Source organism: Phaseolus vulgaris, chromosome 3 (genome assembly GCF_000499845.2).
Source record: "Phaseolus vulgaris cultivar G19833 chromosome 3, P. vulgaris v2.0, whole genome shotgun sequence".
Taxonomy (NCBI): Eukaryota; Viridiplantae; Streptophyta; class Magnoliopsida; order Fabales; family Fabaceae; genus Phaseolus; species Phaseolus vulgaris.
Genome location: NC_023757.2, coordinates 53,262,622 through 53,275,736, shown reverse-complemented (window position 1 = coordinate 53,275,736; position 13,115 = coordinate 53,262,622). Strand labels below are relative to the sequence as shown.

Below are 13,115 nucleotides of genomic sequence, written 5' to 3'. Positions count from 1 at the left end.
AGAAGTATCAAGTTTAGCAACTCAAATAGGTGAAATTCAGCAGAGGTTGTTTGAATTATGAGTTGAGATGTTGGAGAAGGTGATTCAAGCTCAACTATGAATGGGTACAAAGAGTCTCTCTCATATAGAGCTAAGATACAAAGAGTAACTAAAACTATCACAAACAAATCACAGTTGTAACAGAAACCTATACCCAAATATACTCTAACAGTATGACTAAGAATAAAATTTTAAAGAGTTTTTTTTTATTTAAAAGATATTTATAAAAATAAAATAAGTAAAAGATTAAAGCACTAACTATGTTATAATTTATCAGTTTATTTCTTTTCTTTTATAAATTATTAAACTAGAGAATACTTAATAAAAAAGAAAAACCTGTCCTCCCTTTGTTATTCCTTAAACCTCAACTTTGAAACATTTGAGAAGCTATACACCATATAGCATAAATCTGCATACTAATATCACACTTCCCAACATAGAACAAGTTCACCAAGGCACACACCTCTTCAGCACAGACCTTTATAGCAAATTCATGATTTTTGTTGTAAAGAATTTGAAACCAAAGATCAAACTAGGCCTTCTTGTATCGTCAAGAGCCAACAAGAAATAATACAAATCTGATACTCGTAGTACCTATTCAGAATAAAATATTCACGGTAAAAAATCAATAATTTACACTAATCAGCAATTACAATAAATAAATATTTCTCTTTTGTCATTTACATGTGAAAAACATCGCCACAAGCATTGGCAACATAAAATTGCCACATTATTGAGAGACTGCATTGTCAACACTTTTCCGGTACTAACTAACCTCAGTAAAATTAAAGGATTGAAAAAAGCTGGATTTTGAACACAATTCACTATTTACAACAAATAAAGGCATTATACATAAATATCAATATTTTCAAAGAATGATATTATGTACATCTAACTACATCAATTGGGTCATTATACCTACAATGACACCCGTTTGAATAAGAATAAGATTAACAAGCACCATCCATATTTACAGTATATACAGTTACTCAGAATCTCTGATACAAAAGAATCATCTGGCTGGTTCTGTAACTCTACATCTGCAGCCAATGCACATATTTAGAAGTGGGAAATGAAACACAAGAAAGACTATAAGCATAAATAAGAGCTCAATTTACAGCTTAAGACAGAAATGAGATTCGCAATGATTTTATTAAATAAAGTGCTATTTCAAAAAACAACGTTCAGGAATCAATGGTTATTGTCAGAAGGTATCTCATACATTTTACTGAAGTCGATACATAATGATAGTAGTATGAAGAACTTAGCACCCATCTAGAGATATCATTCAAAATTAACAAGCCACCAAAGATTCCTTTTTATGCACTACTTCAATTGATAGAGTTATCTTTTACTAAGAATGGAGGCTCAACTCACATGATACACGAGAGACTACCCAGCAAATTAAAGAAAAGCTCTTCTGAATCTGCTTGGTAAGGGAAGCGAGAGTATCAACTAATCAATCCTCACATAATAATCTGCAGAGTTAAAAATATATATTAAATGTTAAAATTCTAATGTCATTTTAGTACGAAGATAAAGCAATGTCACTAATGGCACCATTAATCAGTCTTCTTCCCAGGGTTGTGCTGGACAATATTTCTCCATGGATTCCTTTTTACGTTCTGGATCTAGGCTGTAAAGGGGGAGGGGGGGAAACACCAGTTATATCCAATTTTGGAAAAGTCAAGGAGTTACGGAACAGCCAAAGTTTCCATTCGAGAAAAGAATTACTTAAAGTCAAGTCAGCTCTATCACAGACCTATTTCTGAATCCAAGAAGAGCACAGTGTACAGCACTAGCACAAGCTGAAGCGGGGGCTATGGCAGCAGCAGGAACTGCTCGAACAGCAGCAGCCAAGGCAGGTCCAGCACCTGAACCTCTCTGAAATTTTTTTAAGGGGCTCTGAACTAACACAGCAGCAGATTTTCCCAAGCCATCACTAAGACTCTCATAAGCCTATAAAACCAAGAAAAATAACCTTAATGTAGCCAAGGAAAAAAAAATTAACACAATGAATGTTGGTGATTTGTACAAGCATCCATGATCATGATCCCTGAGGGAATGAGTAAATAAATCTAAACATAGATTATGTGATGCAAGCAATTAATCCAAATGGTTTCAACAAGTCAAATGGTATTTACGAAAATAAATTGAGTGCTACAGGCAGCTTCAGATCAGATTATTCATATTGCGTTTACCGAAGACACATTCTTTTCTGTCCTTTCACTTAACACGTGTTTAAGACGTCAGACATAGACAAGACCAACATATCATTCTCAATAATTTTGACATTTCACCTGTTGAATTCCTTCTTGGGCATCTTTAGGTTGATTGGATCGAACATCTGTTTTTGATTTGTCTTTCACAGGCAGTGGAACTGGAGAAGGTATGCTTGAAAGAATATATTCTGCTTGGAGGAGAATGTCATGGGCTCCGGCAGCTAGATGAACTCCAAGTCCAACAGCTTCAAGAGAAATGCTTCGAAGAAATGCAATTGTACCTACAAAGATTTGTTAATATTACAACGAAAACTGAGCCAGAGTAGAGCAACTCAGCATTAATGGTCCAGAAAACTAAGCAAAAAATCCTATAATCATTCAAATGGATTTAGAAAACTGAATTCAGCAATGGAAGCTTCAGAAGTGCCAACTGCCAACATAAGGAACACTAAGAGTGATGGTATAAGTTATTGCAACTGGAGACTATTTATTTACCAGTGAAAGATTATGTACAAACCACTATATGCCCTACACTACTCCAGTACTTTTATGTGACAATCAAAGTGCTATAGCCACTGCTCACAATCCAGTTTTTTATAATCGTACTAAACTAAACACATGGAGATTGATGTTTTTTTTTGTGTGAGAGAAGATTCAGGCCAAGCAGCTCTATATTTATCATATCCCTGCTCTTGATCAGTGGGCATATGCTCTAACAAAGCCACTATCTTCAGCTCGATTTACGTTTCTTCGAAGCAAACACAATGTGAAGAATTTTTCTTCTGAAAAATGTCCTCCTTGAGTTTGAGGGGGGATGTTAGTAAGAATTGCTAGTGTATAGTTCCATTGTAATATTCATATTAGCTAGGCGGTAGCAAACAGCAGTTGAACGGTGCAAACACTATAAATACTTGTAACATTCATTTCATTGATTGTTGAACAACCAATAAAATTTCTCTCGTTCAGTTTCTCTAAGATATAGTATGGTTCTCCCAAGGTTATTATCAATTTGTACCAGAGTTCTCCACCATCTCTCTCAATTGAAATTGAATAGCACAGAGGTGAGACAAGTATTGCCGGGTTCACTTGGGATTATAGTCAAATGGCCGGAACACAACAAGACCTTTGGGGCTGCAAAGTGTGATTGGATGTTAAGATCTAATTGGAAGTTATAAAAGTGGAGTTCCAGATTGGAAGGGTAAGCGTGATGTTTATAAAAATTTGGGCTCACCAACTACAACAGCAAGCTTTTGTGGTGTGATTCTTCTATGGTTAGTATCATGTTTCAATATCTAAATAAATTGCAGAAATGTTAGCACTACCAACAGATACCTCATAAATATGATAAATTCTACTGCTGTAGCTGGCTTATTTTTTATTATCTCGAGCATAAATCTAAATTATACAGATAAAACTAGCAGAAAAATATGTATCAACAACCTACCTCTCTGCACACCCTTGAGCACTCTCCGCTCCTTCTTGTAGCTCTCTACTGGTGATGAAACCAGCTTAGCAGCACCAGCCCCAACTGCAATCAATGATCGCACAGTAGGAAGCCCCCGGAGTATTTTATGAATCTACATATTGAACAATGTAAATATTAGAAATGAAGAGAGCTAAAAAGTAACCCTGACGTTTCCAAGGAATATAATCCAAGTTAGCATACTTGATTCTGAGATATATCTTCCAACCAATCCCCTGCAGTAATTTCACAAACACTGGCCCAACCGTAGACGCCAGAAGCATGAACATGTTTCAGGTTAAGCTCGACCCCCTGGGACAACATACAAAACATATTTATATTTACTTTTTTTGCAACAAATAGTTTATTTTTTGCATTAATCATTGAAAATAAAAAGGGTACAATGCTTTTTATATGATTTTCAGGGTGCAAAACCAGGAGTGTCATTACGACACCATATAATATAATAGTCCTATATGAGTCGACAAACACATCAAACTCAGTTTAAAAGATAATAGTCTATTATTTGAAGAATATCTTGAAACAGACAAATATAAGGAAACAGAGTTGTCCTGTACATTCTTTGTAGCTTGATAAAAACCACCTATCTGCCAATTGTACTTCCCCCACTAAAATAGCAAGCATTGATGCTATACTGTATAACAATTAGTCCATCAGGTGATAATATGGGTAGTTATAAAACTAAAGTATGAAAGGAAAGAGGACAACCAGGGGTATAAAGCTGGGCTGGACTTTTTATCTAAACTTAATCAATAATAGGAAATAAATAAAATTTAAAAATTGAAGAAATTTTACCTTCCACGGGACAAGATTGACAAGCTCTACATACTTTCCATGCCTTAAAGCTGCTAGATCTACACGACTCGGACTGTAATCCACCCGAACAAGAATAGGCCATATATCTAGCTTCTGAAACCAAAATAAATATATGAATACATTAATATTACCACGTAGAAGAAAAGCTTATCAATTAATGTCTTAAATATGCTTTAAGATGGGGATTAGACCACAACACAAGTTTTTCTTCAACATGATGGGAACAACAGTTCAATTCAATACAACACTTAGCGAGGAAAATGGATTGATAGGTATAATAATTGGGATTTCCGTCTTTCTTTAAACACTTTATGTTGCAGTAGAACACTGTACAGTCCAAAAATATAGCAAAACAAGAATAATATAGAACACAACTCACCTGGAAGTAGGGAAGCAGCGCCTCTGGTGCAATTGAATGAAATACACAATCTTTATTTTTCTTAGTCTTCTCGGGCAATGATTTTGAACCCTCAAAATCTTGACAACTATTAGAAAACTGATCCTTCAATGTGTTTTTTCTCCCAAAGAAGTCAACAAAAAAATCAAGCTGGCATTGATGGAGATGTAACAACAAAGGTAAAATAGCAACATTTAACCTGAAAAGGAGAAAGAAAAGCGTGTAATATATGACATACTTCATGCTTAATATTTCCTATATTATTTTAAGTTTTAGGGAATGCTGTAATCAAGTGAACTTTAGTGGTGAAGAAAGACCAGGATATCAAATATTGCTTGTGTATATTTATTAACATATACATCACCATGATATTATACTGTAGTCAAAATGTCCTAGTCACCTAATAGTTGAAGAAAGTTGAAGCAATTCCCAAACCAGTCAGCCTATTTCAGTCACAACTAATGGTATGGTTTACAAAGGGGATACCAATACCATACCATTTCCAAATTCCAAAAAAAACAGTTAGAATGGCACTTTACCTGTACTCCTCAAGGGGAGTAAGAGGATCTGGTCTAACTGCATCCAAGTCCAATTTAAATGCTTTTGAAAATGATTCCCTAGGATGACCTTTTGAGTGATAATATCCTAATACCTTCCAATTTAAAAGTAGAGATATTAACTTGTAAGTTTAAAGATGTTTGATGTAAAACCATGAATAAGCAACTAAATTTTCAGAATTACCAGTTTCCAAGGTGCATCATGGCTTCTGTCATAGAGATAAAAATCTTGAACAGACACATGCATCTTAGATACATGTAGTCCACCAACTGGAAATATGTCATACTGAAATTTTATCCCAGATAATGCAAGTTCCAAGCAAATAGATGTGTCTCTCCCAGAATACTGCCCACTTTTCTCAGAGTCAAGCCAGTCAGAACCACCATACATTCTCCATCTTATATCAATTCTCTTCAGAATTACTCGTCCACAAGTTTCACCATGTGATGAGCTATCGTCAGATAAAAGCATGCCTCGATGATCTACAGCCTTTTCCAGTTCAGATTGTTTGCTTTCCTCTGCAATGTGGTTTTCTAATACTTTCAGAGAGGTGCCTCCATACCATCTACCACTTCCTCTTTCAATCTCTTTATGTTCCACATTCCTCAGTTTGTGTCTAGAAAGCTCATCACAATGAATACCTAAAGATAGCTCCGACAGAGGGCATAAGTCAGACAAACAATAGCTTTCTATAACCTCTGGAAAACAACCCTCTTGCAGAAATGAAGTATCGCTACCTTCTGGTCCTAGCACACTCACTGGCTCAGTCAAAGTTAATTCATGAGAGAGAATTTCAGGCTTATGGAAATTCATCTGACCAACCTCGATTAAGCTTCCGTCAAGTGGAATCCCTGATCCAAAAGGATAAGATTGGGATGCATTATTGTTATTTACTTTAAATGCATCTTCACATATTTCATCCATCCAGCCAGCTATACTAGATCCATCCGTTGAAAATGTTGGAGGGGAGCATTGTTCAGAAATTGTAGACATAGAGTCAAATCTAAGATTCTTATTTTCAATTTTAAATTCATTCCTTTGTTGTGCCTGTTGAACGTTATGCCACCTATTCTGCAAATGCACAATAGATTCCTCCACATCAGGAGCAAATAATTGCTGAAGTTGGGCAGCCAAACGAATCAGACCAGCAGTTGTGTCATAGCATGTTTCCACATTAAGGTGAGATTTAGATAATTCCAGTTCCCAGAGAAGACTACTTGTACAGTTTGTTTTCAAAATCGCCTCCATAAAAGCCTCCTGAGCAACTTTAACATAACCAGTTTTTTGAAGATGTTCAACACTATAAATGCCAGACACAGAATTCAATTCTGATATTAAATGAAGTAGAAGCCCCAAGTCATGCACTCGGATTTGGAAAACACTTCCAACTGTGTCTTCTGAAGATGAATTTGAAAGAGTTAAGCTGGATGCAGCCAACAAACAGGAAACACATTGTTCACTCATATCTTCATTAAGTGAACAGCTAGACTCTGAATTCAGTTCACTCTGAACTACAGGATTCTTCACATAAGGCTCATAGCTCAAAGCAATATCAATCAAGCACAGAACAAAAGAAGTTGTGTAAGAGACATTATGTTCCTTCTTTGAAATACTAGTATCTCCTACCCCTTTGGTATTAGAAGCAGGCAAACAGAAAAAGGATGAAATTGCATCAAACCAATCCAAACGACCACCTACAGCAATAATCGTACCACAACTGACAGTAATGGATGTTACAGTGTCAGAAATCTCGGGGTCAGAGAGACAAATGACTTCAGAACCAGCACATTTGGAAGATAATGCATTAGAACCTCCTCCATCACCTCTTTTCACAGAGGAGTTGCTACAAGTAATCAGAAGAAACTCATGATCAGGAAGTCCAGTGACAAACCCCCACAACTTGCCTTCACCATGAGCTAATCGGAAGAAACTTGCAGCCTTAATGCCGCCAGTATTGGTCACCGACAGCACCTCAAACTTTTGAACTTTCAGCCTGAACTGACACCAAATTCCAGGAAGTTCACTCTTGATTGAACTTTTGGTTCTCTCAGATGTATCCCTATCAATAAGAATTTCAAGAGAATCACATTCCAAAAATACTGATGATTGTGAGACAGAAGATTCCTTTTCAACATTGGCTTCCTTAGAAGTCACACATGTCAATGCATTCAATGTCTGATGTAGAAGATCATGTATGCCTTTATATTGAGAATAATTCACGTTAATCACAAGTTGAGATAGATGGACATGTATGAGAAACGATGAGCTTAAAATCATCTCTTGTTGAGTTTGAGATTTCCAATCTTCCAGATCTTTCACTGTTGATGCAGACACAAACTCGTGCCCCCTTCTTCCAGTGTCCTCTTTGCCCCTACTTTCCTCTGAATTAGCAAATAATCTGGCTTTCTTAGCAATCCAAGGACCAGTCACTTTACCCCCTTGCCAAACAACACGAAAAACAGAGAAACATCCTCTTCTATGAAATATAGAAAAGAAGCAGCTAGCAGAAAATTTCTCATTCTGCGCATCATAGGATATGATTCCACCATTCTCATTACTTGATGTGATCAAGTAGATGTCAAGATCACAGAAACTCAGTTGAAGAGATTGGGCAGATACAGAAGGAAATCTTTTATTCGAACTTGCATTTGAACTTTGACTATAATCTGGAGTGCTACCATTGTTCAAAGGTGACAGTGAAGTAAAATCAAGAGCAAAGAACTGTTCCCAGGGAAATGAATTGTTATAATCTTCGTCCCTTCCGAAAGGAAAACACAATATCACTCTTGCATTAGAAATTGATATATCACCGTGCAAGCATTGTGTTGTGGAGAAAGATGTCACACAGGGACTAGAACCTTCCTTCATATTACTCTGAGACGGTCCACACTTGTTATCTGATTCTTCAGATAGAATTATATTTTCTTTATTATGCATCCCAAGTGATTTATCAACTTCCTTTAGCAGATTCATGAGCACATTAATTACTGAAAAGATAACCCAAAAAATAAATGGGGGCAAGTTCAGTGAGAATGATGTCTTTCCTGTCAGGCAACCATCAGATGAAATTGATTGCATTGAAAATTGGCAATTCGTGACACCAGAAGTTCTAAACAGTGTAACTTTCAACAAACAATCATTATTTCCAAATGGAAAATCTGTCGCAACAGGCCCAATTAATGAATGTGAATCTATATTGTAAGAGGTAGACGAAGGGAGAGCATCAAGGACCTTAGCTTGTAGGTGTTGAACCAAAGCAGTTTGATTTTTAGCATCAATTCCAATGTTCACAAAATTAGCAACTTCTACATGCCTCACCTTTGCATCAAGAGTCATGCCTTGAGGGCATACCTATTGGGATCACAATGCATTAAAAGTTAGTGGAGGAATTTATTCAAAAACAAGTATCAGAGTAGATACAGGTAAATAAATAGGTCTCTCAAAGCAAGCATGAAGCCATGGGTAAAGATTTTGCAAAGGGATTTGGGTAAAGCATAGAAGCAAAATTTACCTGCAATGCAAAAACAATGTCATTGCACTCTGCACCAAGATAATCAATTTGTAACCCAGCCATGTGATCAATTTCAGTATCAGAAACTGTATTCTGTTCATCAACACAGCTAGACAAAACAACTGATACTCCAGCAAAAGTTGCCCTGAAATTGGTTTCCATATGTTGATGTTCTGTTTGTTAATATCATAAAAAACATTAGTGAATAACAAACTATCAAAAGGAAACAGTATATATTTTGTATGCTTATTTGTTCAGCACAAACATTAGAAATAGTAGTTTAGCTCCTGTATATTTACTTGTATATAGACATGAAAAAATGCAATATGCAAGAGTGAAATGCATATAAAAAGTTTAAACAAAACAGATTGAAGATTATAAAGTTTCTATAACAAATTAACTACAAAAATAGCTGGAAAAATTAAGTACCAGATGGAATATGCAAAGATCCAGAAGCAAGGCTGGATGCAGCAGTAATAGCACTAAAAACTGAATATGTCCAATTCCACATTCCACTGTTTCCTAAAGCTGATTGCGAATTTCTCATTCCATCAAAACATTCAAAAAACTGGTCCACACTGCAGAATTCCCATAACAAAATTATCAACAGATTCAGAGTCAACAAAGGTAGGGAAGACCTATAAACTCCTAAAAATACCTAATTGATTTAGCTATCATGTGCATAGTAGATATCCTAAGGAAGTGATATTTCTTTACATTGTTAACATTAGGTAAAATTGCAAAAAGTATACAAATTATAAAGTTTACCTCAGAGTAACCATAAAGTTGAATTGATGATACAGTGAACACAAATTATACTTCCATTTTAAAGCTTTTAGACTCATCTGTAACACATACATCCAGTAGAGATATTTGAGTGAATTTCAAAATTTTCTACTGGAGAGTTTATTTTTCTCTTTGGGAGGGAAGGATCAATTGATGACAAATATTTAATTGGAAAGTAGCATAAGAAAGTTTCCTATTCAATAAGATTTTCAGAATTGTCATTTGTCAAGGTATCCAGAGAGACTGCCAATAGCAATTTACTTCAATTAAATGTTTCTCTAATAATGATAACATTTAAAAGGGAAAAAGAAGGACCTACCTTGCCCCAAAATCAAGTTCTTGAATACCATCTTTATTATGATTTGTGTCTGCAGATAATGGTACCCAATCGGATATAAGATTAGCCGCAGGAAGTAAATCTTCAGCAAGGGTTTCAGGTTGGATCATAGAAGCGTATTCAGCTGACAAACTACCGCCAGCAGTTATACTCTCACTGGGAGCATTGGTAATAGAAACTGAAGTTGATGAATGACGTAACAATGTAGAATTTAACTGGGCAGGTCCTCTTATGTTGTGATTTGTGCAACCTTTGCCATCCTTGTTCAGATTCTTAAGAGTTTCCCATGATTGCAATAGCCATTTAATAGAGCTAGGCTGAAATCTTAACACTATGGGATCAACACAAGCATCAGCATCCACCTTGCAAATGTCCAAGGAGCCATTCTTCCAAGGAATACTTAATTTTATACTTCCACTAAATCCACCTTTGTTCCCAGTCAAGACTGGACATGTTTCTATATTTGACCCCAAAACAGGTTCATCACATCCTGCCCTTGATTCATGCTGAAAGTAAAAATCCTCATTATCTATTTGGAGAAGCTCAATAACTGCTCCATGAAACTTTACAAAGTTTGTTAACTGGCTTATTCCAAGGACATCAACATTCAAATCAGCATCTTCAGACAGACTAGTTCCACATTGTATTTCAGAAATCTGAAGAACTAAGGCATGACGACGATATGTCTTATTTTCTACTTTATCTAAAGATGGATCAAATGCAACAATTACATTTTTTACTGTAACATGGAAGCTTGTGAGCAACCACTTTATCATTTTTGCTATAGTTTTCACACCTTCGTGAACATCCATGGAAGCCAACTTCTCAGCATCATCTGATATTTCGTGCTCAGTCATCGTTGAGCTGTATCTGTGGTGATGATTATCACTATTATCCATGCTACAAGTTACATCTTCACTTGTTGACACTTTATCTGAGCACGGAGAAACTACCAATTCAAGCCCATTCACTTCAACCTCACAACCTTTACCACTCCATGGCATTTTAATCAACAGGTAGCCAATTGAACCTTCTTTGATCATTATGGATGATGTCTTACCAAACTGTTAAACATTTGCAGAGGAAGGCGATAAGTTAACAATAAATAAATAAATAAATACCCTTCATGCTTTTTAGCTGAGAACACCATCCAATTCTATAAAAACAATCCTAAATGTTTACTTTGTGATAAAACTTACCCTACATTAAGAATTCATATTTTTCCTATAACAAACACCATTTGACGTACTTAGGTCCCATTTGAAAGAGCTTATGATCTGGCAGTCCAGAAACTGTTTTCAGCTTATTCCACTCTACGATAGTTTATGAAAACAGCTTATATCTTGTATAAAAACAATTATGAGTACCTACTCAGTGAGACCTTCATTATGTTATTTGCCAAAAGGATCCTTAGTCCTTATGAGAGAGGTGATGCATGTATGAGGAGCATATCAAGTGACAGCACTATATTATCACAAGAGATTGACGGAAAACCATATTTTGAGCCTCAAGGCCTTACCTGACCCTACCGAACCAAAAATTCATCTAAGCTTGTATTTACCAACAAAAAAGAAAAAGAACAAATTGACAGAACCAGAGCGAACCATTAAGTCTCACCTAGCTGGCCAAAACGACAAGTTACAGAAAGCCACATGACTTTACATCCTAACCTTGACCATACATACACGACCGAATTTAATAAACAACTAATTCAAGTTAGGCTTCCTTCTGCTATTCCTTACATCCTAATACCTTCTTTCAGCACTTTCAATCCATAAAAAAAAAAAGGGGCGATAATAGCTGGAATACCTTGGCGTTGACGAAATCGACATTGAGAGCGAGATCGGAGAGCTGAATTGTTCCCTGAGAGAGCTGCACGTCGAGCTGGTCGAGGTCAAGGTCGCCGAGAATGAACTGGCCAAGTTTCTTCTTGAGGAAGAACTTGCAAACCCTCTTGAGAGCCCAGCGCGAGAAGGTGGCCTCGGCGGATTTGGCAAAATTCCGCCAGGGGAACATGGCGGGCGGAGGGAGAATTGGGCGGAATTAGGGTTTAGAGAGAGAAATTGGAGGGAAAATCGGAGGAAGGTGGCGGCGACGAAGCATAAAGCTCCATAAATGGGAGGAACAGAAGGAAGAACGGTTTTAAATTAAATGAAAACAAATTCTAGTGTTTCTACTTTTTCTTCCTTATTCCTCCCATTTTTCCCCCTCTTCCATGCGATTTTACTTTATCCTTTTCAAAATCAGTTACTTCTCATAATAAATTCTGTTGACAACGGATCTTAAATATCCTATTAATCAATAGATTAACATAATGGATCTAACCATAATATCTTTTTCATTTTTCATCTAAATTTTCTTTTTAATTCTTTTATTTCTTCATTTATTTATAATAGGAATAGTGTAACAGGACACTTATAAGAGTAATATATATTTTCAGTAAGTAATAAAAAATCATTAAATCTTAAAAAAATTGGTAATTTTTTTATTATTGATTATTAAGATTTAATTTATATTTATATTTGTATCACATCCCATTCAACTCCTTTTTGTTATATGATATGAATACAATGTTAGTAATTTAATATATATATATATAATAAAATTACAGTTGGTATTTATATTTTCATGAGATAATATAAAAAGTTATATGACAATAAAAATCTTTGTTAATAGTTATAGAGTATGACCATCAAGCTACAGTTTGTTCTTACTGTGTTGTGATTGTAAAAAATTTAAAAGCTACAGATATAATGGATGTTTGTTTAGAGTTTAAGGTTTAAGGTTTAGGATTTAATTTTGACATCTACATCTCACTTATCTCACTTATGTATATATTAAAATAAGTATCTCATTTTTATAAAAACCTATTTTGTGAATTCATAAATAAAGACTATTTATTTTTTTATATTTATTAAATACTAGGTTCAAATTCAAACATAAAAAGAACATCAAATAAAGAGAAG

The 13,115-nt window shown here is 35.4% G+C and overlaps 1 protein-coding gene across 4 annotated transcripts; it reads right to left on the bottom strand.

Annotated features, from left to right (window-relative positions):
- Window positions 1–298: 298 nt before the first annotated feature.
- LOC137808781 (autophagy-related protein 2) lies at window positions 299–12,407 on the bottom strand. 4 transcript variants are annotated; one of them, XM_068610056.1, is made up of 16 exons: window positions 11,959–12,305; window positions 10,132–11,213; window positions 9,456–9,604; window positions 9,127–9,199; window positions 9,027–9,096; window positions 5,699–8,866; window positions 5,497–5,609; window positions 4,940–5,156; window positions 4,540–4,653; window positions 3,928–4,035; window positions 3,706–3,838; window positions 2,340–2,542; window positions 1,802–1,998; window positions 1,600–1,675; window positions 1,417–1,517; window positions 848–1,079 (listed from the first exon to the last, which is right to left on the bottom strand). In XM_068610056.1, the coding sequence occupies exons 1-14, from the start codon at window positions 12,163–12,165 to the stop codon at window positions 1,606–1,608; spliced, it is 5,904 nt and encodes a 1,967-aa protein (XP_068466157.1). In that variant the 5' UTR covers window positions 12,166–12,305; the 3' UTR covers window positions 848–1,079; window positions 1,417–1,517; window positions 1,600–1,605. The 4 variants fall into 4 exon arrangements, with proteins under 4 accessions (XP_068466156.1, XP_068466157.1, XP_068466155.1 ...); XM_068610055.1 differs by lacking the exon at window positions 848–1,079 and adding an exon at window positions 299–633 and having other exon boundaries at window positions 9,027–9,199; window positions 11,959–12,405; XM_068610054.1 differs by having other exon boundaries at window positions 9,027–9,199; window positions 11,959–12,407.
- Between the last annotated feature and the right edge of the window lie 708 nt (window positions 12,408–13,115).

What these genes read in the sequence shown, in the direction of transcription:
- LOC137808781 (XM_068610054.1), bottom strand. Translation starts at nt 12,165, where the DNA reads ATGTTCCCCTGGCGGAATTTTGCCAAATCCGCCGAGGCCACCTTCTCG. An exon ending in TCGATTTCGTCAACGCCAAG is followed by an intron (nt 11,214 to 11,958) that starts GTATTCCAGCTA and finishes AATGTTTAACAG; the next exon opens with TTTGGTAAGACATCATCCAT. An exon ending in CGCTGCTTCCCTACTTCCAG is followed by an intron (nt 4,654 to 4,939) that starts GTGAGTTGTGTT and finishes TTTTGGTTTCAG; the next exon opens with AAGCTAGATATATGGCCTAT.